Source organism: Glycine soja, chromosome 6 (genome assembly GCF_004193775.1).
Source record: "Glycine soja cultivar W05 chromosome 6, ASM419377v2, whole genome shotgun sequence".
NCBI lineage: Eukaryota > Viridiplantae > Streptophyta > Magnoliopsida > Fabales > Fabaceae > Glycine > Glycine soja.
Genome location: NC_041007.1, coordinates 12,018,336 through 12,045,145, shown reverse-complemented (window position 1 = coordinate 12,045,145; position 26,810 = coordinate 12,018,336). Strand labels below are relative to the sequence as shown.

Sequence of the window (26,810 nt, the reverse complement as noted above, 5' to 3'; positions counted from 1 at the left end):
ATTTTTTTAATAATAAAGGAAAAATATATATTAGTATTTCTTATTTCATTTCATCACAATTGGTAAACCCTACGAAAGGTGAACGTATTTTTTTTATAGAAAAAAGAAATAAAAATGTAAAGGAAATCTCTTGTTTATTCTCGTGTATATATTGAGAAGATACATGCCTATCTATCATCATTTCGTTAGCAAATTTCTCAAACTTTCTCTCAAGATCTGAAACCACTCTGATGGAGCAAAGTAAGGAGGTTAGTTCTGATTTCTCTGTCTTTCTAAACTCGCTTGTTTTCCCCTGAGACCTTGTTGTTTGTTTGGCGGCTAAGAAAGACAAGGAAATAATAATAATAATCGATTGGAATCGAACGAGCGATTCTAGTGTTTGCGCGGAATCCATGTATCTGTGTGTTTTGGTTTGGTTTCAATTCCGCTCCGAGAGTATCGCGCATAGGTTCCGTCGTTGAAAGCATATGCGTACTTTGAATTTAGTTGTATTCGTCGCTTTTGTTGCTCGTGCTGTTGGAATTTTTGTTGTACTTCATGACTAGAAGCGTCTAAGGCTCTTTCATTTCAAGCTCTGTTTTGTTGTACTGCATGTCGTGTTGTTTGTCTTTCATTTAATTAATCGATTTGTTTTGTGCTTTAAGTTTGATATGATGATATCAGTGTTGCAGTAGAACAGGTAATCTTGAATTCCTTTCTGGAGCTAACGGATGATCAGATGGTAGAGGACTAGGAGTTTCTTTTTTTTAAAAAAAAAAAATTCTATGGCAGCCATGAATAGTTTACCTGTTATCTGTTTCGCTTTATTTTTCTCTTGTATGAATATAATGAAGTTTTTTTCTATCTTGTAATTTCTTCAAATGAACTGTAAAGAAATTATTATTGAATATTTTATTAACTAGAGGGTATGGTGAAGTTCATAAACTTTGCCTGCACATTGACATTAGCAGATGCTTGTAATAGTTCTTCTTGATTGGAGTAAAACCTTTTCAGTAATTAGTTATTAGGTTTATGAAATTTTATTATGCAGTCTAACTAATACTTTCTATTCATTACATTATGGGAACAAACAACTTATCTTATCATTTACATTATTATTGTAAGTACTATATGAGAAATGATAGTTTTGTTATGGTGAATAATAGTCGTCTAACCTATAAATGTTTTCACTGTAGAAAAATGCTCCTTGGTTATCAGTGCCACAGTTTGGGGACTGGGATCAGAAGGGACAAGTGCCAGACTACTCTCTAGATTTCTCTAAAATTCGGGAAATGAGGAAGCAAAACAAGACAAATATTTCAAGGGCAAGTCTTGGTAATGAAGAGGAGCTCATGGCTTCTTCTGCCACTAACAATACAAGCACTGTCCACAGTGATGACCACCAGCACCCCCACTACCACCAAACCAACTCTCCAACTGTAAGATCCCTATCATTCTTATTTTATTAGCTACTATTTGTTGGTGGTATTATGGAAAATCGGGAATAGTAATTCAAATTGATTCCTACAATAATTAACAGAGGAGAGGGGCTTTAAGGGAATAGTAATTCAAATTAATTCCTATAATAATTAACTGGATGAGAAAATGACTATGTCATGCATCTTTTACTTAATTGGTGCAATATGCATTTTTGCAATAACTGATTATTTCAAACAGCACTAATCACCTGTTTTTGTCCACCAAGCAAAGGCTTTGAATTAAAATAACTTTTAATCATCAAGAGTTGATAGTGAGAACTCCAAATCAATTTTTTTATTACTCTTTCATTAAAATCTTCTATATTAATCTCTTTATTTTTTCATTTACCCCTCTTCTAGTTAATTTAGACATGAGTTCATTTTTCTTCTTTAATTGTCAAGGAGCCTAGCCTCAAATCTTCATCGGATTGGATTAAACACAAATAAGTACTACTAACTTGACATAATCTTCTGTCTGCAGTCTGCTTTCTTCAATACCAAAAAAATCTTTAAAAAAAAGGAGGCTAAACAAAAAAAATTGAATAACTAAATGATATTTTAAGCAAGTAAATCACGCATATCTATAGTTTTCAACATTTCTTGCAACCGTACCATATATTTATATAATAATGAATATGATCCGAAGAGAATAGAGATAGAGTGAGAAGAATTTGAGGCAGAAACTTTTTATCTAAGAAAAGTGGAAGACGAAGACAAATACAACACGACATGACACAGCTTCTTGCCAAGGAGGTTCTAGTAGCATAAAAAAACAACAAAGCTCACTAAGGTCGCCTAGGCCTGCCGGTGAATGACAAATTCACGTCCATCTGCTTCTTTAACCAATACTAATTCTTTTTCAACCCAAAAAGAGAAAGGATATATTAAACTATACATCACAGGGAATTATAATGTGAGACCCATGATAAACTTCTCCCCTTTTTTAAACTAATGTTGGCAGAAAATTGAGCCGGGGCGGTGGTTAGGTTGAAGGATGTAAATATTAATATTTATTTATATGTAGACATATTCTATTTGACTAGGAAATACGCAATTCTAGTTGCAGCACATGCAATGAATGTTTTGGGCAGTTACATTCATTTCATTGGTAAGAGGGCAATATATAAAATATGGTGTTTGGTTATTGATTAGTGGAACTTTGAAGTCATAAAATATTTGACTAGGATATACTATGTGGTATCTAAATATTGCATCTTTGTTTGATTTTTTGTCTTGACAGACAAGGAGGAGCTTCCTGAGCTACTTCAACTGTTGCATAAAAGCTTAATTCTCAATGGAATGTAGAACCTTTTCGTGTCTCCCTAACGCCGTGGACGGACAATAATTGTGGTTTTGAGCTTGGTGATCATTTACTTGGCACTTGTTTCTGATTTAGGAAAACAAATGTTTCATTTAAGCCCTAATCTTAAACAGTGATTCTATATTACACTTGCGTTTTAGTTTGAAATTTGTGTATTTAATTTAGAGGTATAAAGAAGATGGTAAGCATGTAAATGGCGCTTAGGACTCTTTGAACCTGTACCACCAGCTCCAAAATATGATGATGAATTAATCCAGCACAGTAACGATCTTCATTGGTTTCCTTCTCAGTTTTAGTAGCAATTTATTTAGTGGGCTCCAAGAGTAACCTGCAATATATAGTTATTCTCCTCGGTTGGTTTCGTTTATCTGACCTTCATATATTAGGCTTGTATCCACATGTTGGATCACGTGCATTTCAGCTCCACCACTATAGGGGGCCGGTACTGACATTCAGTGGTTCAATAGATCAGTATCACATTGCTTGTCTGCTACCCTGCAAACCATATAAACAAAAGTAGTAGTTGAAGGTTTTTATCTTGTTAATTAATTTAGAACTCATATTTGGTGTTAACTAAAATTTTCAGAAAAAATATTATAAAAGTGAACTTATTATATACGTTTTAATTGGTTGAACATATAGATACTTTAACATTATTTTTGCATTTAAGTTAATTTAAAAATTTAAAAACATAAAAAAAGCCTTATAATTATATATTCCAAACTCCAAAGTCATTCCTCAATTTTTCCACACCCTGTTGACCTTGACATTTCCCCCACCCTTTATAGTTTATTGAGGTTTAAGCAGAACCAGAACTCCAAATGGATTGAGCCTCGAGTCCCCACTAAGTGGAGAATGATTCAGAACCTGTGGTTGGAACGAGTTGGACGACCACAAAGGGCAATCCATTAGGAGTTCTCATTCTGGTTTGGATTCTCTCCATAAGAACTGAATTACTAACAATCTTTAAAAATTTGCATCATTAACTAATTACAAATTACGTTAAAAATAAGGTTTTAAACAATTATTACAAAAGTTAATCATTTTATACATAAAAATAGATAGATAACAAAACAAAAAAATCTTTAATTGTCGATGCATTTTAATTAAATTTTAAAAATAAATTGTGTAAATGCTCTGTATCAAGCTCATGCCATCATTTTGTGAAAAATGTCCAGCAGCATAGACAAGGTAAAAAGCTTTACACTGTCGATACTTTTTAATTAATTTTTAAAAACAAAGTAAATGCTGTATCAAGCTCAGGCCATCATTTTGTGAAAAACGTCCAGCAGGATGGACAAGACTGGCATATCCACCTGAATAATATATATCCATCCAGCAAACCATATCAATGTTTACCAGTACACCCCAAATTATTCCTACACATTAATTGTTTTAGATACGGATAATCCCACCACAAGATACATCATTTCCAAAACTTACGCGACAAACGGCGTCCCCTGAAATAACTAATGGTTTAACAACGCATCAAACTTTAATATACTCTACCTCACCCCTAACTTAAAAATGACCAAATAATTGGAGTGTAATCTAACGATCCTGGGGAAAGTCTCACGAAGGAATCTTTGGTTCTGCTCAGAACATCCTCTAATAATCTAACGAGAGTGCAGGCATTCTGATTGATTCGCAGAAAACGTCATCTTGGATTCTTCTGATTATAACAAATTATACTTTCTTGATAATCTGAACCACATCCTCATCTTCAAGTTCATGCTCCTGGTACGCAACAACATATTCCACTTAGTAGGTGGCATGTTCAACTACGAGGGAGAAGAATAAAAGTAGAAATACAATACGAAAAGAGGATGAAGCAAAAAATAATGTAAATTAAGTACAGTATCAACCTTGCCAACTCTTTGAGGCTTGTGTTTCGCACTTGAACCCCAGACCAAAGCACTGCATCATTTGGTAAATGTGAATTAAATGAATGTCAGGAAAGAAAAACATTTTTTTTGAAGGGCTAAGGGGAGAGAGATTTATTGACTCAAACTTTTTTCTCAAAGAACAAAATGCCACTCCCTTCAAACTAGTTCATCCATCAAACTAACAATCCATTTTATAAATTTATAAAGTTCATTCAGGTGAGTACGGGTCATAGAAACAAGAGATAATAGCCTAAACGAGTGCTTCATATATATTAACGAAAGGCTTCCTAATAAAACTAACTAGAATTCAGACTTTATAGTTGAAAAGCCAAGTTAATTAATCTTCATATACATTGCTCCTCATTAACACACAATGGAGGAACCACTCAACATTGTCAAGGAATAAAGCTAAAGATATGTTTTGAAAGAAGTACTCACTACTTAAACTGTTTAAGCATGTCCTTGTGAATGCGATCGCAGAAGTCCTCAACTGTCCTCTTCTTAGATGATAATATTACAGGGTCTTCATAATCAGGATTCATCCCTTTAGGTTTAGTATAAATACGAGTTAAGTCGAGATATTCCCAAATTTTCTCCAGAAGACCATCAAGGTTCCACTCAAGGTGTGCACTGAAGAATAGATAGAAAGTTACACACATATTTATTAAGAAAACAACTTTGTGAATCAATTATTGCAAAAATCACAACAGAAATGGGGGAAACATGACAGTTGCCAATCATACAGTGCTCTTTCCCCTCTTTTTTTGCATTCCTAAAAAAACTTGGTCTCAAACATAGATACTTTATATAATAATATAATAATCTCTGATAATTTTGGACTAAAATATTATAGATGCAAAGCAAGAGGGAGATTACCTAATATCAAGCAAAGACATAAAAATGAAGAAAACAACAAGTTAGACAATCCAAGGAGTTTCTGGGCATGAATACAAAGCATTAAACTGGCCAAGCAACTAGTCAATGGAACCAAATCAAAGACAATACAAGAGATCCTAACAAAAATAAAAAATTATACAGCAAAAATCTCCAGTGTTTTTTGTTGAGTGTGAGAGTATCATGCAAATACTCCCAAAAAACTGCTGATAAACAAGAAATAATAACCCAAGGATGTACAGAAGTCTTATGATTTTCTTTTGTTCAAAATGGAAAAAAGGTCTGAGGTAATAATAAGACCAATGATTTGAAGTATTACCTGATTGGGCAGTAATGAGGTAGCTTATCCAAGATCTCCAGTTCCTCAAGTGTGATCTGATCAATCTTGTTCACAACATAGATACAAGGTATATATACTCTACTTCCCTCAATGACATCTATAAGGTCATCAGCAGTGGCATCATACCTGAGAGTGATATCAGCATTGTGAATTCTGTACTCACTACATATAGCCTTCACAGTCTCGAGATCCAGATGTGTTGTGGTGACAGTTGAGGTGAGATTAAGTCCACCTTTGTCTTTCTTCCTAAAAGTCAGATTTGGTGGCTCTTTGTTTAACCTACAGTTAGAAAATGAATTAAGATGATTTAAGTGGAACAAATTGTTATGAAGAGGAGAAAATAAAAAATTTAGTTGAAATATATCAAAATATATACATATGATTTTGGTCATCTGAAAGACATAATAGCCAAAGACAATGTAGTTCATAACATATAATACAAAACAAGTTATCTATTTTAACTGAAGTTGAACAACTCTTCCAGCAGACCAGTAACACTTCCCTTGTTGCCTATTCAGATGTAAGACCCCCTGCTGCACTTCCATCCCTCCTTCTTTGGATCAAAGTCAAAGTTGGAGGCCAAATAGAAATCTGAGACTACTACCAGTACATACAACTGTAGATTTTTCGTAAATATGTAAATTAAACAGAAAAGATTGCTGAAAAGCTGGAAATTTGAAATAACAAAGCCAATTCATAGTGGCTGCTTCCACTTAGACCCAATAGGAAGCAAGCCTCCACAAGATTCAACTATTATCTCTATTCTTTCAAAATCATACTTCACCACATGATCACCAAAACATCATATCAGAGTTACTTCTGCCCTATGGGTGCAACTGCTGCCATCAATGAAGCCAGAAATGCTTGCTTTTAGAGTAAAATGCCTAACCACTATAGTCTTCATTCATCATATTCATGCTACATTGAGAAATATATTTTAAAACAAGAGCAAAAATAGTTAAGTATTCATGCAAGTATACGCTGCTGCACAGTGGTAAACAATTATAAGAGACCCCTGCCTTGTTTAGAAATCAGAATATTGGTGACGTAACATAAAAATAGCAAATAATCAATTTACATGTTACCTTACCTTATACCAAATCCCTCTAGCTCTTTTTCTATAAGACGCTTGTGAGTTATTGGCTTTATTGCATCAAGGACAATCAAAATGCAATTGCATGTCCTTGCAGTACTAATAACCTGTGTTTGCAAAACAATATATAAATGAATTATGAAAATATATCAGTGTTTGTTGGTGTGTGAATGAGGTGTGAAAAAATGAAAGGTGCATTGTGAACTTGAGAGCTATAACATTTACAGGTAAGGTTCATGGTATAAGTAAATGCAAAATATATTACAAGGAAGACAGCATTCAATGCTAACAAACTTGATAGCACAAGTAGGACCAGGGTATTAAACTAACAAAACAGATTCCAGGAATCCCCTGCCCACTTCATATTATGACAACATAAAACCCTTAACTTCTTTAAATATGCCATGGATCTCACCTCAACATTCAGCAAAAAAATCAAGAGAAAAAACTTTCTTAAAATTCATGAGGAACTTTTCCCTCCTCTGAAAAAAAATTGATTAAAGATACTCTGATGGAACTTTGACTACATTGCAGACATTTCTTACAAAAGATACACTTCAGTTACTTTGATTGAAATTAAGTAACTATCTTGTTAAAAATGATATCAAATGTAGTTAAACCATAATGAAAGTAAACTATGGTCTTTTTTTACCTGCCTTCCTCTACCCTTTCCATCCTTAGCACCCTCGATAATTCCGGGGAGATCCAACAACTGTCACAGAAAATTGAACAACTACCAGTTAAAAATTGAACATATTAAAATAACTTAAATATACATCACAATCATATTAATAAATTGTACAATGACTAATATGCAACTGAGCCTAAGTCCAAGCTAATTGAGGAAAAATTTTCATGGTTGAAAATTTTATTTTGAAGTAAACAATATTAATGGGACTTTTTGGTTCTTAAGAGATAGATTTAGAAAACACAGTTAACATTAACCCTTTAATGCCTAAATTATTTTTAAAAAAAAAACTGCAAAACTAACACCTCTGCATAGTTGCATAAATTTCATCTTCAAAATCTTTTGATGCCTAATTTGACAATAGAAACAGACGGACTAGATTGTAGTCGTACAAGCATTAGTTAATAGGAACCTTAAAAAGATATTCTCAAATTTTTAATTTAAGAAAATCTACAGCCCAATCAAAATAAAACTCCAAATATATTAATTTATAATATGGATAAAAATATCAACACAAACAATCAAATGACACAAAACAAAGCTTTAATCAATTTTAGGTGTTTATCACTTAAGTCATCTAGGGATAGCTGGCACTTCAGCCTACTCTGCAACAAGGCCAAGCAAGAAGCCCACAAACCATCCTGGATGATTGACTTTGCCAATTATTAGAATTTTCAATTAAAATACAATCCTTTTATCTGTTATCTGTAACATACACCTATATGGTGCTGCTTTTTAGTCTGTTGGGCCCTTTGTCCTTATAAAGGGAGCCTTTTCAGTTGTAAGAAGGTTATGAAATAAATGAAGTATTTACCTTTTATTAACTAGTCTTAGATTAACCAAGTGTAGCCCTAGATTCTCTAGGTGTCACTTTATTATGGTCCAACAACCAACACAAGCAACTCAACTTACACTAATACAGGACATATGAACAGTGAGAGGATGAGATACAAAATTTGCCTAAACCTATATGCTGATGTTCCTTAAAAACCTGAGCACATATGCAGCTAATTGTCAGAGGCTACTGATATAGAGTGGCAGCATTCACATATCATTTAATCTTCTCTCAACTATTATCAGAAAAAGGCACAACTAAATTCAGCTTTAGGTATCCCAAGCTTTTCAACCCACAAGCAGAATATCTTGTGCACAGTAAGGTGATAAATTTATCAAAATATAATGTGTTAATGTAGAGATACCTGGATTTTAGCTCCACGATATGTGATCACACCTGGGATGCAAGTTAAGGTAGTAAACTCATAGGAAGCAACCTATAAACAAAAACAAATAAAATCTTCAGAAAATTCTTTCATGCAAACTAAACTTTAGATAATTTGGAAAATAATTATGCTGCCTACCACTCAAACCTAATACAAAGATAAAATCACCATGCATGCATGTTATGATTGATTACTTAATGAACACAATGCATAACCACTGTTGCATTATTCGAAAGAAAAAGCAGAGCACTTGAACTTCTGTTTATAGTTTCCCCTTAGTGCTATGGACTCTGGACAATGGAAATTGTTTTGAGAAGTGGAACTTTATGGGATTGAGAGTTCTATGCCTACATTGCTCACTAGGTTTAGAAAGAAAGTTTTAGCATTATAATATTTTAAAACCCTTATTTTAGCCATGTGTCCAATGGCCCTTTTTAATTTTTCAAGAGCTTCTTTCCCACTATGGCCATATTTTTATACTTCTCTCTTTAGGTTTTCACTTTCTTTTTCTTGTCAAAAGGTTGCACTTCCTTTGTCTACATTAAATTAAATTCACTTTCCAAAAGGACCCAAACACAGAAAAGAAATAGATGATAGGTCAATAATATACTAACATTAGAAGAAAATTTATAACACCTGGAATACCTCCATACCTCAGAAAATGTCCCGGTCAACTTATTCAGTAGAGTAGATTTGCCGACTGAAGGGAAGCCCACAAGACCAACTCTTGAATCCCCACTTTTAGTAACATCAAAACCTTCACCAGCACCTCCAGCTCCTTTTGATGAAGGTGTAAGGAGTTCCCTCCGCAGCTTTGCTAGTTTAGCCTGGCACCAGACATTTACCAATAATGAATCAACCCCTCAACAAAAACAGCAACAGAATACAGGAAAACAGAAGAGAAACTTGAAAAGCTCAAAGAAGGGGACAATGAGGAATAAAATCCTAATGATACTTATGGAAGGTTGATTCCACATAGAAGCAGAATACAGAAACACCCATCTCGCCTTCAATGTTACATATCAGAAGAAATTGATGTGAAAGATCCATGTGGACCATAGAAACAAGAAAAAACAAAGATAAGAAGGATAAGATTCCATACATTTAGAGTTATTTACTTATTACTTATATGTTAGCATTCCTTTAGGGGCATAAATATATAAGCAGCATGCCGCCAAAATTATAAATAAATCACTTTAAAAATCAATATAGATAAGTCAATTGTATGTGCAGTGCAGAATGTGCTATGAGGCTTATGCCTACAATTTCTAATATAAAATGTAGAGCAAACAATATCATCATGAACCAGATACACTTTCAAATGCAATCCCTGTAACAACTATCCAGTATCCACTTCAACCAACTCATACAAGATCAGGACAATATTTCCAAACTTGAAACAAAAACAAGATATCCCACTGTCTTCGATAGCTAACCACAACTAGAGCCAAAGCGCATGCAATCAACAACCAAAAAAACAAAAAATCAGAACAGCACACACGTTATTAACATACTTGATCTCTTTTTCTTTTTCATATGCCATTTAATAATCAAACAAATTACACTTATGTGCTTACCTTCAGCAAGCCCAAATGATGAGCAGTAGCCTTGTTTTTTTGGGTCCTTGCCATCTGCAAATTGCAAAATACAATTGACCAATGAAGCTAAGTTGGTTAGGGAACAGTTCTTTTGAAAAAATCACGATTCGTAATAAAATTGAAGCTAATTGAGAACTATATATATATAAAGGGAAAACCCTACTGTAGTAGAGAAACATATATATCAACTTTTTTTTTCTAAATTATTTTGAAGTGCTAAATGAACACTGCCGAAAAGGCTATCGTTCCGCTTGAATAAACCGAATGCATACAATCACTCATTTCCCTGTATTCCACTCAGAACAAGTACCTCATCTTCGATGTCTTTGATTTTTTGCATCACCGTCGCCATTTTGGAAGAAAAATAATAATAACCTCAGTGGCAACACAAAAGAAATTCAGATTAAACCCTGGCGAGAAGTGAACTGAGATTGGACTTGGAAAACCCTGCAGTGGTGGATTGCTGCAGCGTAGCTTTGTGTTGCGACGGGGAGGAGGTGAACGAAGAAGAAGGTGCTGGAACACATGCAGAAATGCTTACGGTGGGACCTAGGGTAGAGTATTCGGTTCTCGAATCCAAATTGAAATTACAACAAAAATGGGCTATTCTTAAATGGGCTGCATAAGCCCAAAATAATTAACTTCCAATTTATTTGGGCCTGAGTTTCTTTTTGAACCAAATTCACGCCAGCTGCGTGTGGACAAAAATTGGTGAATCCAACCCTTCGATCTCACCCCCTACAAGAATTTTTAGATTTTCTATTCACCACTCTTTTTTTTCTAAATTAAACTTTAGATGAGTTGGGTTTGGGAGATTCACCAAGTTAACGCAGACTTCAATCGTCACACATACTTATATATGGATTGCCAGGAAATTTATGCGCCGGGGGATTAGTGTTTGGTTGGATGTACCTGTAGAAGCCTTGGCTCAGAGAATAACGGCTGTAGGAACTGATTCTCGCCCACTCCTACATTCTGAAGCAGGAAATGCATACATGGAGGTAAATGATTTCTCTTCCATGATAAGAGTTTTTTTACTTTTTTATGCAAAATATAAGTAACTATTAAAAATCTTATAAATTTGGAGGAACCATCCTAGATAGGGAATTAGCATCAAAATTATTTTTTCCACGAAATAATTTTACACTTTGAAACACCTGCAGACTGTCAAGCGTTTGTCTATCATTCGTGAAGAAAGAAGTGAAGCATATGCAAATGCCAATGCCAGAGTCTCCTTGGAAAGTATGTATACAAATGTTAATTTTTCTTTAAAAAAAAAGAAAGAAAAAAGAATTGTGGTTCTATCCAGAATCCTTGGAAACACAACAGGAAAGGAAATTGCTATCATAAACTATTATGACTTCTGCAGCTTGCAGCTTAAAGATTGTCCCATGTTAAAGCATGAAAATTCAGATTTCTTTAATTTTTAGATTTTTGTGAAGCTCTAAAGGCTATTATTCTTTCATCATCCTCCATTCTAGATAACATCCATCTATTATTGTGTTATGTTCTTTTGTCCAGATATGGCAGCAAAACTAGGCCAAAGAGATGTGTCAGATTTTTCTCCAACTGCTATTGCTATGGAGGTGTGTCACTTCCTGGTCCATCCCCTTTTGAACTTCATTTTAGCTTTCTCTTGACCAAGCTAACTTGCCCGAGAGCTAAAATCGTATCTACATTTTGCATCACTGACACTTATTTGTGCCAATGTATTTCTCAGGCACTAGAACAGATCAAATGCTTTCTCATAAGTGAAGATGGCTTTTAAGCATGTGCTAGCACAATCTTGAGACACAAACATGCTTTTAATTGTGTATATTTTTCTCTTTAATAATAATTATAGAATGACAATGTTCTGTTTTTTTATCGTTAATTATTAATTTTTTCTGACTGAAGAATTGAACCTGTGATTTATTTCTTCCTTTTTTCTCCTTTTAACATCCAACCAACTTCATAACTTTCGTGTAATATATTTTTGTTAGGAAAAGGAATGATGCATGCATCATCAAGAAGTTCAAGATCCACCTATTTAGTGTTTTATGGGCAATTTCACTAATTTGTGTGATCATATATAAATTAACAGCATGCAGCGTTTAATTTGTATACTTTTTTGTTCGTTCATGTATATTTTGAATGGATGTGATGCTTTTTATTTCTTCTTAGGAAAGTAAAGAGGTAAAACTGAAAAGATACCTAAGACTACCAAACAGGGATAGGTGTGATTTTGTTTAATCTACCAATTTATAAGGAGAATTAAGTTCAATATCTCGTGAATATTTTTAATTTAAATAAATTTATTTTTTTAAAGTACTTCTGAAAAAATATATCATTAATTTATCGGGAGTATAATATTATCAAATAGATAAATTTAATGAGTTTTTGTATCTAACAAAAATATTTGTTAATGAGAGAAATTAAAATCAAACCCAAAACCTCTTCCTTTTTTATTTTTTTAATCACTAAATTAATCTTTTATAACTCTGTGATTTAATGAGTATAATATGAATAAAAGGTCCTTTGAAAAAAAAATCTGTATACTTTACAATAACTCTATTAATTTCATAATATTATAAGAGGACAACACATTAAAAAAAACATGATTACGTATGATAAAACTTAAAAGTATCTTTCTCACGTGGGACAATTTTAAAATAAGTACTGTATATGTAGGCAACAAAGATACGCAAGATACGCATATGTCAACTCTACCTGGACCGTATTACATTTCTTTCTTGGTATGAACCAGTTACACTTGTAATTAAGTTGTAAGCTCAAAGGTTTGTGATTGATTCAGAAATGATAATACCAGGAGGAAACCAAATTGATTGGTTAATGCTGTTATTTTATTGGATATCATTTTGTTCGTGCAAATTCTTTTTGAAAGTTTTTTTTTTTGGTAGTATGAATTTGCACTACTCATTTTAATTACATTTTTTCGTCGGTGGTTCCAATTTTTGTTAAGACGCTGGAGCAGGTTCGGTTTTTGTGTGCCTGCCAGCCTGAAATGGAAACCTTTCTCCCTGTAATGAATGGTAAGTGAGATTTTAGGTATCTTTGATTTCTTTATCATTTTCTTATTAAAAAAACTATTTTCTAAAATAATTTCATACCACTCACAATCAATACCTCATTCAAAATCTATTTAGTTTTAAAAATGATTTTTAATACTAGGGTTTTAAAAATTAAAATACAAAAACAAGTAGATGTTCTCTCATTCTCTTCTTGTTTTTGTGATCCTGGTAGCCCCACTGTATGAGTCACATGAAAACGTGTTGCATGGAGTGAGACATGAGTGTATGACCTGTGCTAGTTTTACAAAAGAGTTATTTAAGATTTCAAAATCTAAAAACAGTTTTTGAAAATATAAATCCAACACACTTAATTCAAGTCAAAGTCTTGTAACAGTATGTTATGGAATGTCGTAATCATTTTTGTGTATATACTGTAATTGTTTACCTTTCATTCTGATTCTCTTACTCTATTAATTTGTCCATTACTCATCAACTTAATTGCAGTATTGATTTGTTTGTTGGTGAATTCCGCAGTTTCAAGATGAAGCGCCACGAAAGCTAAAGCGGTTCAAGGTTTGCAAATTTTCAGGTATGGTGCATTCCAAGACGCTTGGGAGAACAGAGCCAAATGGTTCTCTGAGAATGTCTAGTGGATTTAAGGAACAGGTTTTTGTTTCGTCTAAGTTGCGCCCCGCAAGACCGTCAACGAGTATACGGCGAGGGACGGCACCTATAGAGGTTACATGTTTGCATAACAATGCTCCAGGTTGCTGTAAAAACTGTTCATACTTCGACAATTTGCCAACTGTGATTTTTCTTTTTTCCTTTTTTTCATTTTTTCTCCCCTTTAGCTTTCAGACGTACCTATGTATATGTTATACATGTTTTTTTTTTTGTTACAATATTGTTGTCAATGATTAAAAAAACCTGACTCATTTCTTTTAGTGGAATTTTTCATTTTTAATCATGTTTTTTCTCTCTCCACAAGTTTTAAACTCAAGACCTGAGTTAAAATTATAGATTCAATACCACTCTCGAATGAACGACTTATTAGTTATACATGTTATTTGTGTTATGTATATGTCTTTATCATAATAACATAGTAACAATGTACTAATATAATAAAGAATTTGATTTGTCACTGAGTCAATTTATTCAAATGAATATTATCCATAGTTTCTAAGAAACAATGCTGGATTGCACTCTTTTTCTTCTCGATTTTAGAGTGGTTGTTTACTAAAGTGATAGTACTATAATTTGAACTAGTTGTTTTGCAAACTAAAAATTGTGTTACTACTGGTTACGGGAAAAGAAGGTGTAATTACTCTGAGGATTAAATAAGTTCTTTTATTCCGATAAATTTTCATATTTTTAATTTTAGTCTTTAAGATAATCGGCCACAGTTATTCGATATTAAATATTGTGAATTATCTATTATCTATATTGGAAATCATTACGTGGCTTACTAAAAAAGGTAATGATCTTACCAACTGAATCCTTGAGGCCTTTTTTTATCAAGGTCAACTAAACGTGGCTTCATCACTTAATTTTAAGCTACCTTTCATTATCTGCAGTTTCAGTCACAATTCCCACAGTTGATTAATTGGAAAATTTGATATATCTTTTACGGCAAGGCATGTGTTTGACCAAATGTACTATATAAATATGCTTCGTTTAGATGTAGCTTGTTATTGATTGTAATAATAAGTGCTGCCTATTTTGAGTGTTAACATAATTGTTTTTTCAAATGTCACTTGTAGCTTCGACACTGCAATCTGGAAGCTTTTTCATGCTCCTGATGATGAAATGTTGATTTTGAGGGTATAGTGTCGTGCCCTTTGTCACTTTTAATTAATTTAAGCCATTTCAGTGTAGTGATGCTATAGTTACAGTACAACCATCTAGACATGGTAATCTGAGCTCAGTTTTGCTTAACTAATAAAATTGCAGAGTAAATCACAAGAGATCGAGCCATATTTAAATGGAGGCTGTATATATCTTGTTGGTCAGTCTCTTGGTATTGGTAGAAGGACTTTAATAGATTTCTCTGGTAGAAGTACTTATGCTTGCATTCATTGCAAATATAATATTTTGGATTAGAAATGCAGGAATGATGGGCTCTGGGAAGACAACTGTGGGGAAGATATTGTCACAAGTGCTTTCTTATTTATTTTTCGATAGGTTAGTATGTTAATTGCCCTACCTGTCTTCTTTTCAAAGTGAAATAGAGTATTGAGGGTAAACTACTAACTAGCATGCAACATTTGAATACACAATAGACAAAGGATTTCAATTGATGATTATAGCAGATTGATATCATCTGACTGAGATGCAACGAATGTATTGAATCAATAGGATAAAACCTTTGTATGTGTTTGCGTATCACAATAGAAATATTCTATTTCATGCATTAAAGTTTCGGCTGAAAATTTTTCGCCTTTTCATTTTTGCATTTATGAGGAGCAGTGATGCATTGGTGGAGGTTGATGGAACATCTGTAGCTGATATATTCAAGCACATCGGAGAGCCGTTTTTTGGTAATAATGTCAGTTTTAAAACACAACGTTTCCAGTTTAAGTGTTCCTCACTCCTCAGTATATGGAAAGTTTTTGTTAAGATTTTTGAATTGTTAGGTTTTCCAATTTCTTCTATCCAAATTTAATTTGTAATTTACATTCCCAACAGCTCATTGCTTTTACTGTTCCTTATGCTTATTTTACTGTTGCAGACTGAGGTATTGCGAAGGCTGTCAATGATGCATAGACATATTATTTCTACTGGTGGAGGAGCTGTTGTGAGGCCCATCAATTGGTATAACAATTAACATGTTAATGAGAAAAGTTTTACCACCACTTTTGCCATTAACTCTTCTCACTTGAGTCTTCACACAAACATATATATGAATTGCCATGAAATATATGCACCAGGAAATTAGTGTTTGGTTGGATGTACCTCTAAAAGCCTTAGGTCAGAGAATAACAGCTGTAGGAACTGATTCTCGCCCACTTCTACATTATGAAGAAGGTGATGCATACACAAAGGTAAATGATTTTTCTTCCATGACACAAGTTTTTTTTTTGCAAAATATAAGACAGTAACTATTAAGAATCTTGGAAATTTGGAGGAACTGATCTTTTTAGCTTCAAAACATTTTTTTCTCAAGTAAATAGTTTTACCCTTTGAAATTGACCTGCAGACTAGTCTTGCGTTTGTCTGCCCTTTTTGAAGAAAGAAGTGAAGCATATGCAAACGCCATTGTCAAGGTCTCCTTGGAAAGTATGCCTGCAAATGTTATTTCCTTTTTTTTTTAAATAACAATTGTGGTTCTGTCCAGAATCTTTGGGAATCCAACAGGGAAGGGATTGGACTCTAGTAGTGACTTCTGCAGCTTAATGTTTTTGGTCTTGAGTTTTGGGTAATTAGTAGTTAAAGATTGTCCAATGAAAATTCAGATAGCTAAATTTTTTAGATTTCTGTGAAGCTCTTAAAGGATAGTACTCTTCATTCATCATCTGCATTCTAGATAACATCCATTTATTGTTGTGTTATGTTCTTTTACAAATATAGCAGCAAAATTGGGTCGAAGAGATGTGTCAGATTTATCTCCAACTGCTATTGCAATGGAGGTGAGCCACTTCCTGCTTCTTCCCCCTCTGAACTTCATTTTAGTTTTCTCTGACTAACTAACATTTCCGAGAGCTAAAATCGTATCTACACTTTGCATCACCGATACTTACTTGTGCCTATGTATTTCTCAGGCACTAGAACAGATCAAAGACTTTCTTATGGGTGAAGATGGTTGTTAAGCACGCGCTGGCACAATCTTTAACACACATGTTTTAGCATGACAATGTGGCGTATCTTTTTTTTTTTTTGTTTGGAAAAGGAATGATAAATGCATGATCAAGATGCACAATTTATATTTATTTTTGTTTGTTCTTTGTATATTTACGGGTAGTCGTAGATGTTATGTTTGTTGTAATCCGAACTGGATAAGATCAGTTTATGCATTCCTTTTTCGCAGGGTTTGCACAATGAGTTTAACACAATAGGTTAACCCAGTACATTGTCTTTTAATTCAGTACTATGGGCAAAAATGATGCTAAAACTACTCGGAAGAATATTGAACTTTTTGAACCAAAAATTCCGAATATATGAATTGGGCTCCAACCAGAATGCAAATGTCCCTAAAGAAATGCGGCTAGACAGAAGGAATTAGGTATTCTTGGACCTCGTGGGTTTAAATCCGCTTTTATACTTGCACATAACATCTTGTAAATTTAAGTAACATCATTCACTTGCCAAATCTATTTCCCCAATTATGAGTTAGAGTATATGATATATGCAATACGCAAATACAGATACAAATACTAGTATGAATAGGAATATATTTTATTCAGATATAAACCGGTATAAATACACATTTCCTATGATTATCCGAATACTGACAAACAAATGTCATGTTATGCAAGAACAAGAGTATTGCTTACTCAGATCATCCAGTAACTGAAATTCAAGGTCGCAGAGACACTCATACACAAACTTTCATTCCATTAACACATGACTTGATTCACTTCAAAGCGCAGTACTAGTTGAGGAGCTCCTGTTTATTTATCATTCACGATTTGACATACAAACATCGGAGCAGGAAATGGCGCCTAAGAGCAAGTGGCAGCAATTCAATGTAGTAAAATCAAAGAATGCTTACATGTAATGTATGGTCACAAGGAAACAGAAGAACAGTTGACAATGGAAGAGCCTTTGGGAACAGAAAGAACCTTCCCGAACCAAACAAGTTGACCCCACAATTCCCCATCCGAATTCTTCTTCACTCCAATCTCAGCGCACCAAATCTCCATTTCATTCTCATTCCCCTGGCACTCCCAAACCACACACAATTTCCCACCCAAATCAGCCATGGTAGCCCCACACAGAAACCTGGGCAAACCCTTCTCCAACCCCTTCAACTCCTCCCACACCCCGCGCCCCACATCGAACCCTTTGATTTTCCCCAAATAATCGTAGCAGTACAAAATCCCTTCCACCACGCACGCCCTCCCCCTCCACCCGTGGTCCAATTCTACCCCCACGCTCTCCCACGCGCCGCTGCTAGGCTCGTAGGCGATGCCACCGCGATCTGCCATCGCGTAGATCCGCTCCCCGACGACGGCGCTGGCGTGCATCCACTTCTCACGGACCTCCGTCGGACTGGCGACCCTCTCCCATTGGCCAGTGGCGGGGTCGAGGACCTCCGCCCAATTGGCGGAGCGGGACCAGGTGTCAGCGACGCAGCCGCCGAGGACGTAGATCTTGCCGTGGAGGACTCCCGCGGCGGCGAATTCGCGGCCGACGCGCATGGAGGGACCGCGGAGCCAGCGGTTGAAGCGGCAGTCGAGGAGCCAGACGTTGGGGGAGGGGACGTCGTGGATGGAGCCGCCGAGGACGTAGATGGTGGGGCCGAGGACGGCGTAGGCGGAGCCGACGGCGGGGGAGGGGATCGGGGGAAGGGGAGCGAGGAGGGGGTTATTAGGGTTTGTGCGGTGGAGCGTGAAGAATTGGAGGAGAGAGGAGTGGCGTGAGCGGAGAGTGAGGTAGAGGAGGGGTTGGGTGCATTGGAGGAGGGTTCGCGTGGTGAAGAGGATTGGGGAAGAGAGGAGGGTGCGGATGGGTTTGGAGACCAGGGAGAGGGTTGGGTGCTGGGACCGAGGGATGCGTCCTAGGCAGTTCAATGCGACGTCGTCTGGGAGGGACGGGATTAGGTTGTTGGGGCTCGCTGACTCTTCTGATTCTGAACCAGAGGACCACGACATGCCTTGCCCACCGATACAATACAACTAACTCCAGCATATGCACTAGTGCACATCTTTTGCTTTCTATTTATTACTTGTCAAATAACCATTATTGTGAGAATAAAGAATAGAATGATATTTGTAGATGTCATTATCTTTATTTTTATATGTATTTATGTTTTGTAACTTTTTAGCTATTTTTTATTTATAAATAAGTCATTCCTCTTGGAATGAACACACATTATTATCATTTTTTCTACTTTTTCTCTATTGTTCTCCTCACCAGTCATATTGCATTTAATACGTATCAGCATAATTGTCTATCCCCCGTTGAGCCTATTTCTTATTAACATCTCAATCCATAAGAAAAAAACCTTCAATTTGATAGAAGAATGTAATATTTTTCAAATTCAGGTTTCAAAGTTAGTTTTCCTTTTCTTTCTAATCAATATTATTCATATAGTTTAAGTTGGATCAATATGTGTATTGTTATATTGTTTATGTTAATGTGAAATGTGTCTTGAAGACACATATAAAGAAATTCTAAAAATATTTTTGTAAGAAATTCCAGAAGATCTTATAAAATAAAATTAAAGACTTTTTTCATTAAGTGAAAAAAGAGATTATTCATTCCTAATTTTATTATTCATACTCTTTGATAGAATACTTATATTCTTATCATGAAATTGATCATTGATGAGTTTTGAAGACTCTAAAGAAATTTTAAAAATATCTTTCTCAGCGAAAGTAAAAAATAAATATGTTTTTATTTCCATCGAAAGTAAAAAAATAACAAGAAAAGTGAATAAAACATTTTTCTTATAAATCTTTCACAGAAATAAACATGCACATCATCAGCACATGCACTTTGTCCAGACTCAAGAATTAAAGGCAACCCACGAGGAGCACACAACCAAACTCGTATAACCGAGAATTACTCATTTATTTATCTTAGTTTATCTGTTATTAGTTTTAAATTGGTCGAAATGTATCATCTTCAGGAAGTTGGGGTTGGGGCCTTAGGGGTGACATCGTGATTGTTGCTATTCTCATCCCCCAAATTGTTATTCCTCTTAATTTTGTTTTTGGTCGGCCAAGCACTGATCCATGGATGAAAAAAAAAAGGTACCTGTTGAAATATTCCCAGTTCCATGGATTGCTCAGGTGGTCAATCTTTTCATTTACTATTTGCAGTATTCAGTATTCACTACTCATAATGGCCACTAGGAAAAACAAATGTAAGCTGTTTGAACATTGAATTGCTAATTAATGAATGCATGGAAACAATAGTTGATGGCTTCATTAATATGGCCATTGTTCTCTTAATTTATGTCAAGACTGATGTAAAAAAACTCTAAACTGCTAGACTATGGAACGGAATCTTCTTTCCCTTAACAAGTACCCCTAGTAGCAGATGGTTTGAGGAACTCAGTTTATCCAAGCTTGAAAACTCTGATATAATCAAGATTCAAGAGCATGAAAAGTAAGAGAAGAAGAACACATCCAATAGTAGCAGAGCAAGGAAGCATGAATAGTAAATGCAACAAGCAAAAAATAGATGCTAAAGGACAAATAAATTCTGGATGAAGCAAAAGCTACCCGAGGTTACTTCATACCCAACTTGGATTTTGTGTCAGCTAAATCGATCTTGCTTTATAGCAACCAAACATCCCAAATTTGGATCAAAAGTGGCTTGACCAGGATGAATGCAATACCCGCTGCAAGTTGTAAATCGCCTTTTCTCTGATTGGCTGTTGTGGCAAACTCTAAATCTAATCATGCACTTTGGCTGCTATTGCCACATGCAAAAATATTCGAGTGAGTAATTGTACTCCAGCGTTACATTCACATTGTGACACTCACATCTTCTTTGCGATTTTTTTGTTAATAAACATTTCTATGAAATAGTAATTGATATAACATGCCATTTTTTTTTCCTTATTTAAACGATCATATGTTATATGGCATCACAAGATGTAAGAGCTAGGCATTATCATTTTTACAAATTTCCATTGAAGCATCTAACATTCTCAAATTACTTGACCAACACAAGCACCCAGCTTTGATTTATCAATATCATGCATACTATAGCATTTTCCACTTAAGCTGTCGTTGCAAAGCAAACTCTTCTACTTTACACTCAAAAAGGAATTCCATATTCAAAGTCGGCCATACATTGAAAGCATTTCTCTGAGTCTGTCTGCCTCTCTCTCCAAGCCATCAAAGCTCACCGAACTTGCAATTCTCCAACCCCAGTTTCCAAACTGCATAGATCAGGGGATCAACATATGTCATGATTTTATTATTTATTTTGTGAGAGGGGGGTCCAAATTTGTCCAGAGGTTATTATAAGTCATCTAAAATATTTTTATTTTCCTTGTTCTGGTTGAATAAACCAAAATGTTGCCAGAACAAACTATGAACACCATGCATAACATTTTACCTGAGTTGCGGGAATATTCATCCTGGCAGAATTACCCAATCCAAGAACATCTTGCATAGGTATTATTGCTGTTTGAGCAACAGAAGCCAATACTCTCTGGATTAGCGCCCATGGAATGTCATCTCCCTCATTTAATGAAAGATAACGTAGTACCTGAAATATGAAAATGAAGAGGGAGATGAACTATCATCCAACTTGGTTAAAAAAAATACATTTGATTGCTACGTATAGACTACAGAACCCACATTGGATTTCTCTTCTTGGTTCAAAACTTCCCACCAACCTCCAATCTGTAGCAGAAAGACAATTCTTGTCAAGATTTAATGTTGACGGGTAATACTTTTTTAGACATGACAAAAGTATAGAAACAAAACAAGTAAACAACTAAGATGTCATAAGCTATACATGTCAGACGCATGCATCTATTTCAGCAGGTAAATCATTTCACAAAAAAGAAAGTGTGGGTGCTCCATATAGCAAATCTTATCTTATAGCATTGGCAATATGTTAGACGGCCCAAAGTTAGTGGAATAATTAGTGAGCTAGTTGGGGGCTGAGAATTGAAAAAATAAGGCATGTTGCATATAAATAAGAAAGGGGGATGAGAAGGATGGGCATCTTGTCAAATTGTGAAGTAATAGGAACCTTTGGGCGTTGGCAGGTGCTGACCCTCTAAGTTCTATAGTGTGTGTACTCTATTTTGTAAATTGGAAAATTCTTCCCCGCACTTTCGAATAAAGATACCAGTTTCCTATCACAATCTTTGACTGATTTCTGCAGAGCATACCCAGGTCCTTTGTAAGAAGATAGATATGCAACATTTGTAGATGTATGGCAGAAGAAATTCTTACTGTGTCATTGTCATGAGTCCCTGTATAGACAACTTGATTGCACTCATGATTATGAGGCAAATGAGGGTTATTAGCATCACCTCCAAACCCTGGACAAAGTGAAATAGATATGAAAATATTCCGGCACTCTGACTTCAAATTACCTAGAGACTGAAGGATGGTAAACAAAATTAGCAATTAATCATTACCAAATTGGAGAACAGCCATTCCAGGTGCTCCAATGGATCTTCTTAGTTGGACTACATCCTCAGTGATAACTCCCTGCCATAAATCACAAACCCAAAAATTTACAAGGGCTTGCCTAGTAATAGTCAGGAATGAATGAAAAGCAACAGCCCTCATGAAACCAATTATGCGATAATGTTAAAACAGCTTTTTAATTTGTTTTAATATGCGTACCAAGTCTTCTGCTATAATATTAATCCTTCCAACAGCTCTGAAAATGGTATCAAATAAGGATATTCCAGGTCCTACCTATCATTTAAATGATACAAAACAGATTATAGTTTGACCACATAGATCAAAAGAATAACAAGATGGGATCTAACCTTCCACTTTCCAAGCATAGCTACTTTTGCTTCTGCACATTTGTAGAGCACACACATGTTACAAAAACAGCACATCGAGCAAAAGGGTTAAATAAGCTTTGTGTTGAGTGTAGACTTACCAGAGGGAACAGCCCAATATCCTGCAAATCCTCTAAAGTGGTCAATCCTAAATTCATCAAATAAATTTTGTGCACGTCGTATGCGACGTACCCACCACGAGTATCCATCTTTCTCCATGGCTTTCCAATCATACAGGGGGCTTTTTCATTAAAATTTGAAAATATTAAATAAGAGAAATCAGTAATCTAAATAGGACAGGAAGCCTACTACAATGTATTGTGGTAAAATATGCTAGCAATTACCATGACAAGGAAAAAAATGCTGAATAAGGGTCTAGAAATTGTTAAAATGTCCAGCATCAACAAGAGATATGGTCAAAATACTCGATGTAAGACCTAGGCAATCATCTTCTCTTGAGCTGGCTTTGGGTTTGAGTTAGGTCCTATCCCTTTCTAATCAGGTTCGGTATATTGTTGTATACAGGCACAGATGGTTAAAGCATGGAAAGATGAAAAGAACTAAACTAATACAAGTCAAGGGAGATGTCTTGCTGACCATAATCACAGAATAAGCAAATATCTTTAAGAAAAAAGAAAGAACATTATATGTTGGAATCAGGACAAGAATTGAATAAAGAGCATGAAAAATTAAGATTTATCATAGGATTAACTTCCAACCTGCCCCAGAGCTGGCCGGTTTCACTGAATGCGTCAGGAGGAACACCACTAACTAAAAGAGGAAAGCCCTTCCTGTTCTGCCAGATAAATAGAGATTATTTTATGATCAAAAGGTACAATATGCTCCAAAAAAGAACAGGTTAGATCACACTTCTGAGACATTCTTTAGGAACTGCTAACCAGTAAAAACTGTTTCTTATTTGCCCAAACATCTGCGCTATGATAACCAACATATATTGGCATGTCTCCCATTATGCTGATTCCCTTACTCTGTGCATAGCTGTGAACTTTCTGCCACTGCCTTTGAAACAAGAACTGTTGGGCAATAAATACATTTATCTGCATGCGAAGGTATAAATGACTCATCAAGATCCCTTCTGGTTATAAGTAGGCATACAATGAAAAAATGTTAATGATACTCTGAGCTATAAGGACTATTTATGTTCTTACAAAATCTCGCTTTTGTTGGTAAATATCTTCTAGAGCTACAAGATGGCGATTTCTTAAAGGTTCAGGCCAATTGTACCAGCTGATTGTGTTTAAACTGTCGTCAATAGCAGCAAAATAGGCTGCATCTTCAAGCCAGCCTACCACATTGAAAAGATATTACAAGTTACAACCTTACAAAAGAAAGAAATTACTCTAATGATCTTTGACAAATTTTGTATGGAAAGTCTTAGAAACAAATAATGTAGGTAATGTTCAGACAGATGCATGTATCCTCACGTATACCCTTTTGAGACAAGAAACACATAAGAAAGTTCTCAATGTCCAAGTCCTCTGTCCCCTCAGTATTTTACTTATTACTTCCACATATGCTAGTATTTCTTTCCTTCCAACTTCTATAACACGTAATCCTAAAATCCCTAAGCTGTCTCCACTGCAAGCATCAATAAGAAACATACATAAGTATTCATATATTTACTTGTTTCTAGCTTGAATTGATTATCTTGGCACAATCATGGAACAGGAATTTTGTGTTGCAATTTCCGAGCACAACAAGCTTCTAGATTTTATTTATTTTCCCAGTTGAATATCTTTTTAATAAAAGAAAAGTGTATTAAGAGTGGAAATAGCACAAAACAGGAGGATCAAATCCCCCAAAGCCGTGGGAAGAAAAAATGCACACAAGCCTCCTGCACACTTACACGTAAATAATATAAAGCAATTGTATAAACAAATTAACATTTCAAAGACAAATCACTGAAGCTAACAGTCGTCCATACATATTAAATTATAATTCTAACTAAACGAGTGTCTCACTTGATATGTCAGGGTCCCGACGAAAATTCTCAAGCTGTGTTTTGAGTTCCCCTTCACTTGAAATGAGCCTCTCTGCAGCCTACAAATAGGATTTCAACAAGAGGAAAATTAACATGAAATAAAATACAAGAGACTCAAAAGAATCCGAATAGAATAACGCCTATGCCACAATTCCCACGAAGAAAGAGTCACAAAACCGGGAAAAAAAAAGTAGTTTAGATGCATGCATACAATTACAAGCAGTAACAGTGCTGCAAGTGTAAACAGCGTACCTTAGTTATCAAAGGATCCTTAACATCAGCAACAAGTGAAAAATTCACGCGCTCTGCATCACTGCATTGATTTTACAATAAGACAGGGGAAACAGGGAACACGAGAAGAAACAGAGGTGAAAACCACGTGGCACACTCACATTGGTTGAGGAAGCTCGTGTTTTTCCAACAACCCATCCTCGACGAGGCCTTGAAGAGAGATCAAGAGCGTGTTGCCACAATTCGCATCCTGGAAAGCAAAACGTCAAAGAGAATGCTTTGCGTTTCAAGAGTTAAGCGAAAACAAAATGGATAACCGAACCGAACCTGGCCAGAGTAAGGGGATCCTTCTTCGTTGGCCTTTCTGCCAGGTGGCACGAGGGGAAGAACCTGCCAAACGGAGCAACCCGAGTGGTGGAGCCAGTCGATGAAACGGAAGGCCTCGTCGCCAAGATCGCCAATTCCGTAGGGGCCGCGAAACGACGTCGGATGGAGCAGAATGCCGCATCTTCTGCGAAGCTCCGGGTCGGGGTTGGGAACCCAATCGCCGTAGTTGGCGGGTAAATATTGGCCCACGCTGAGTTGAGTTAAGGAAGAGGAAGAGAAAGCGGAAGCGGTGGGGAGGGAGAGGGTTTGTTTGGTAATGGTGGGTTTGAAGAGAGTGGGGGAACGCTGCTGTTGGAAACAACACACTGAGATGTTCAATGCCAGCAGAGCCATGTTTTATCTCTTCCAGTGAATGAGATGTGTTTGTTTGGAAAATTTCAGGAGTCAGAAGTAACTCGTGAACCTTGAACTAGACAGAACCAGTCTGTCTTTACTGTTTGATCCGAGCCAAACCCAACAATCGATGTCTCAAAGTGCTCACCATCTTCCCGTTTTCTTTTATAAGCGAAATTCAATTACTGTTTTCTTAATAAAATAAATTCTTTGCCACTAAATAATTGACTTTATAAAATAAACGGCTCTATTTCATCATTTTAATGATATTTAAGGTATTTAAGATATTCTTAAGATAGGCCATGCCAATCGAGAGAAAAATGAAACACGGGAAGGGGTCATCTTCACGAAGGAGCAGTGGACGGACGATGTTGGAGATTGGGTTTCTATATTCAGCGTCATTATGATCGATTCTTGGAAAGATGGAAATGGCGATTGATGGTAGAAACCAAGAGAGTGAGAAATAAAAAGGGACGGTGGTTTTTGATGTGAATCACGTGATTATGAAACAACTAGATTAATTCATATTAAAGTTGTAATAAAAAAAATGGAGACGCAAAAGTGATTCAAGCATGTCGTCAAACACATTGTGTGATGTGGTATTTGTTGAAAAACTTTTCAAATAAATCAAGTTCACCCAATTCATCCAAATACAATTATCTAATGAGTTCATTTAGCACTCCAAGTCCTTTTTATAAAA

At 35.5% G+C, this 26,810-nt stretch overlaps 5 protein-coding genes and 1 long non-coding RNA gene across 8 annotated transcripts; 3 read left to right on the top strand and 3 right to left on the bottom strand.

Annotated features, from left to right (window-relative positions):
- The first annotated feature begins 92 nt into the window (after nt 1–92).
- Nucleotides 93–3,067, top strand: LOC114415725. Its single transcript, XM_028380556.1, has 3 exons — nt 93–248; nt 1,176–1,418; nt 2,698–3,067. The coding sequence occupies exons 1-3, from the start codon at nt 231–233 to the stop codon at nt 2,743–2,745; spliced, it is 309 nt and encodes a 102-aa protein (XP_028236357.1). The 5' UTR covers nt 93–230; the 3' UTR covers nt 2,746–3,067.
- A 981-nt stretch (nt 3,068–4,048) lies between these two features.
- Nucleotides 4,049–11,061, bottom strand: LOC114415724 (developmentally-regulated G-protein 3). Its single transcript, XM_028380555.1, has 10 exons — nt 10,808–11,061; nt 10,477–10,530; nt 9,553–9,726; nt 8,879–8,950; nt 7,644–7,703; nt 6,989–7,098; nt 5,878–6,177; nt 5,103–5,294; nt 4,644–4,695; nt 4,049–4,515 (listed from the first exon to the last, which is right to left on the bottom strand). The coding sequence occupies exons 1-10, from the start codon at nt 10,847–10,849 to the stop codon at nt 4,465–4,467; spliced, it is 1,107 nt and encodes a 368-aa protein (XP_028236356.1). The 5' UTR covers nt 10,850–11,061; the 3' UTR covers nt 4,049–4,464.
- A 275-nt stretch (nt 11,062–11,336) lies between these two features.
- On the top strand, nt 11,337–12,400 carry LOC114414018 (shikimate kinase 1, chloroplastic-like). Of its 2 annotated transcripts, XM_028378394.1 has the most exons (4): nt 11,337–11,498; nt 11,661–11,739; nt 12,019–12,083; nt 12,218–12,400. In XM_028378394.1, exons 1-4 carry the CDS (start codon nt 11,376–11,378, stop codon nt 12,263–12,265), a joined length of 315 nt encoding a protein of 104 aa, XP_028234195.1. In that variant the 5' UTR covers nt 11,337–11,375; the 3' UTR covers nt 12,266–12,400. The 2 variants fall into 2 exon arrangements, with proteins under 2 accessions (XP_028234195.1, XP_028234194.1); XM_028378393.1 differs by having other exon boundaries at nt 12,019–12,400.
- Nucleotides 12,401–14,935: 2,535 nt separating this feature from the next.
- LOC114415723 lies at nt 14,936–15,689 on the top strand. Its single transcript, XR_003667404.1, has 3 exons — nt 14,936–15,329; nt 15,459–15,513; nt 15,617–15,689. It is a non-coding gene; the product is annotated as an uncharacterized LOC114415723 (long non-coding RNA).
- Nucleotides 15,690–17,876: 2,187 nt separating this feature from the next.
- Nucleotides 17,877–19,377, bottom strand: LOC114415722 (F-box/kelch-repeat protein SKIP6-like). The gene is made up of 2 exons (XM_028380554.1): nt 18,217–19,377; nt 17,877–18,111 (listed from the first exon to the last, which is right to left on the bottom strand). Exon 1 carries the CDS (start codon nt 19,316–19,318, stop codon nt 18,230–18,232), a length of 1,089 nt encoding a protein of 362 aa, XP_028236355.1. The 5' UTR covers nt 19,319–19,377; the 3' UTR covers nt 17,877–18,111; nt 18,217–18,229.
- A 1,352-nt stretch (nt 19,378–20,729) lies between these two features.
- Nucleotides 20,730–26,721, bottom strand: LOC114415721 (4-alpha-glucanotransferase, chloroplastic/amyloplastic-like). Of its 2 annotated transcripts, none has more exons than XM_028380553.1 (15): nt 25,718–26,636; nt 25,552–25,640; nt 25,412–25,472; nt 25,140–25,218; nt 24,327–24,463; nt 24,057–24,215; nt 23,877–23,953; nt 23,259–23,398; nt 23,140–23,171; nt 22,991–23,065; nt 22,780–22,852; nt 22,592–22,680; nt 21,986–22,030; nt 21,741–21,893; nt 20,730–21,561 (listed from the first exon to the last, which is right to left on the bottom strand). In XM_028380553.1, exons 1-15 carry the CDS (start codon nt 26,108–26,110, stop codon nt 21,457–21,459), a joined length of 1,707 nt encoding a protein of 568 aa, XP_028236354.1. In that variant the 5' UTR covers nt 26,111–26,636; the 3' UTR covers nt 20,730–21,456. The 2 variants fall into 2 exon arrangements, 1 of the variants encoding a protein (XP_028236354.1); XR_003667403.1 differs by lacking the exon at nt 20,730–21,561 and adding an exon at nt 22,386–22,514 and having other exon boundaries at nt 21,802–21,893; nt 25,718–26,721.
- Between the last annotated feature and the right edge of the window lie 89 nt (nt 26,722–26,810).

Coding starts and splice junctions, on each gene's coding strand:
- LOC114415725 (XM_028380556.1), top strand. Junction 1,419..2,697: donor ACCAAACCAACTCTCCAACT/GTAAGATCCCTA, acceptor TTGTCTTGACAG/ACAAGGAGGAGCTTCCTGAG.
- LOC114415724 (XM_028380555.1), bottom strand. CDS start 10,849: ATGGCGACGGTGATGCAAAAAATCAAAGACATCGAAGATGAG. Junction 10,531..10,807: donor TCAAAGACATCGAAGATGAG/GTACTTGTTCTG, acceptor TGCAATTTGCAG/ATGGCAAGGACCCAAAAAAA. Junction 7,704..8,878: donor ATCGTGGAGCTAAAATCCAG/GTATCTCTACAT, acceptor TTTCTGTGACAG/TTGTTGGATCTCCCCGGAAT.
- LOC114414018 (XM_028378393.1), top strand. CDS start 11,376: ATGCGCCGGGGGATTAGTGTTTGGTTGGATGTACCTGTAGAAGCCTTG. Junction 11,499..11,660: donor CAGGAAATGCATACATGGAG/GTAAATGATTTC, acceptor AAACACCTGCAG/ACTGTCAAGCGTTTGTCTAT. Junction 11,740..12,018: donor TGCCAGAGTCTCCTTGGAAA/GTATGTATACAA, acceptor TCTTTTGTCCAG/ATATGGCAGCAAAACTAGGC.
- LOC114415722 (XM_028380554.1), bottom strand. CDS start 19,318: ATGTCGTGGTCCTCTGGTTCAGAATCAGAAGAGTCAGCGAGCCCCAAC.
- LOC114415721 (XM_028380553.1), bottom strand. CDS start 26,110: ATGGCTCTGCTGGCATTGAACATCTCAGTGTGTTGTTTCCAACAGCAG. Junction 23,399..23,876: donor ACCGGCCAGCTCTGGGGCAG/GTTGGAAGTTAA, acceptor TTAATGAAAAAG/CCCCCTGTATGATTGGAAAG. Junction 22,681..22,779: donor AATGGCTGTTCTCCAATTTG/GTAATGATTAAT, acceptor CACTTTGTCCAG/GGTTTGGAGGTGATGCTAAT.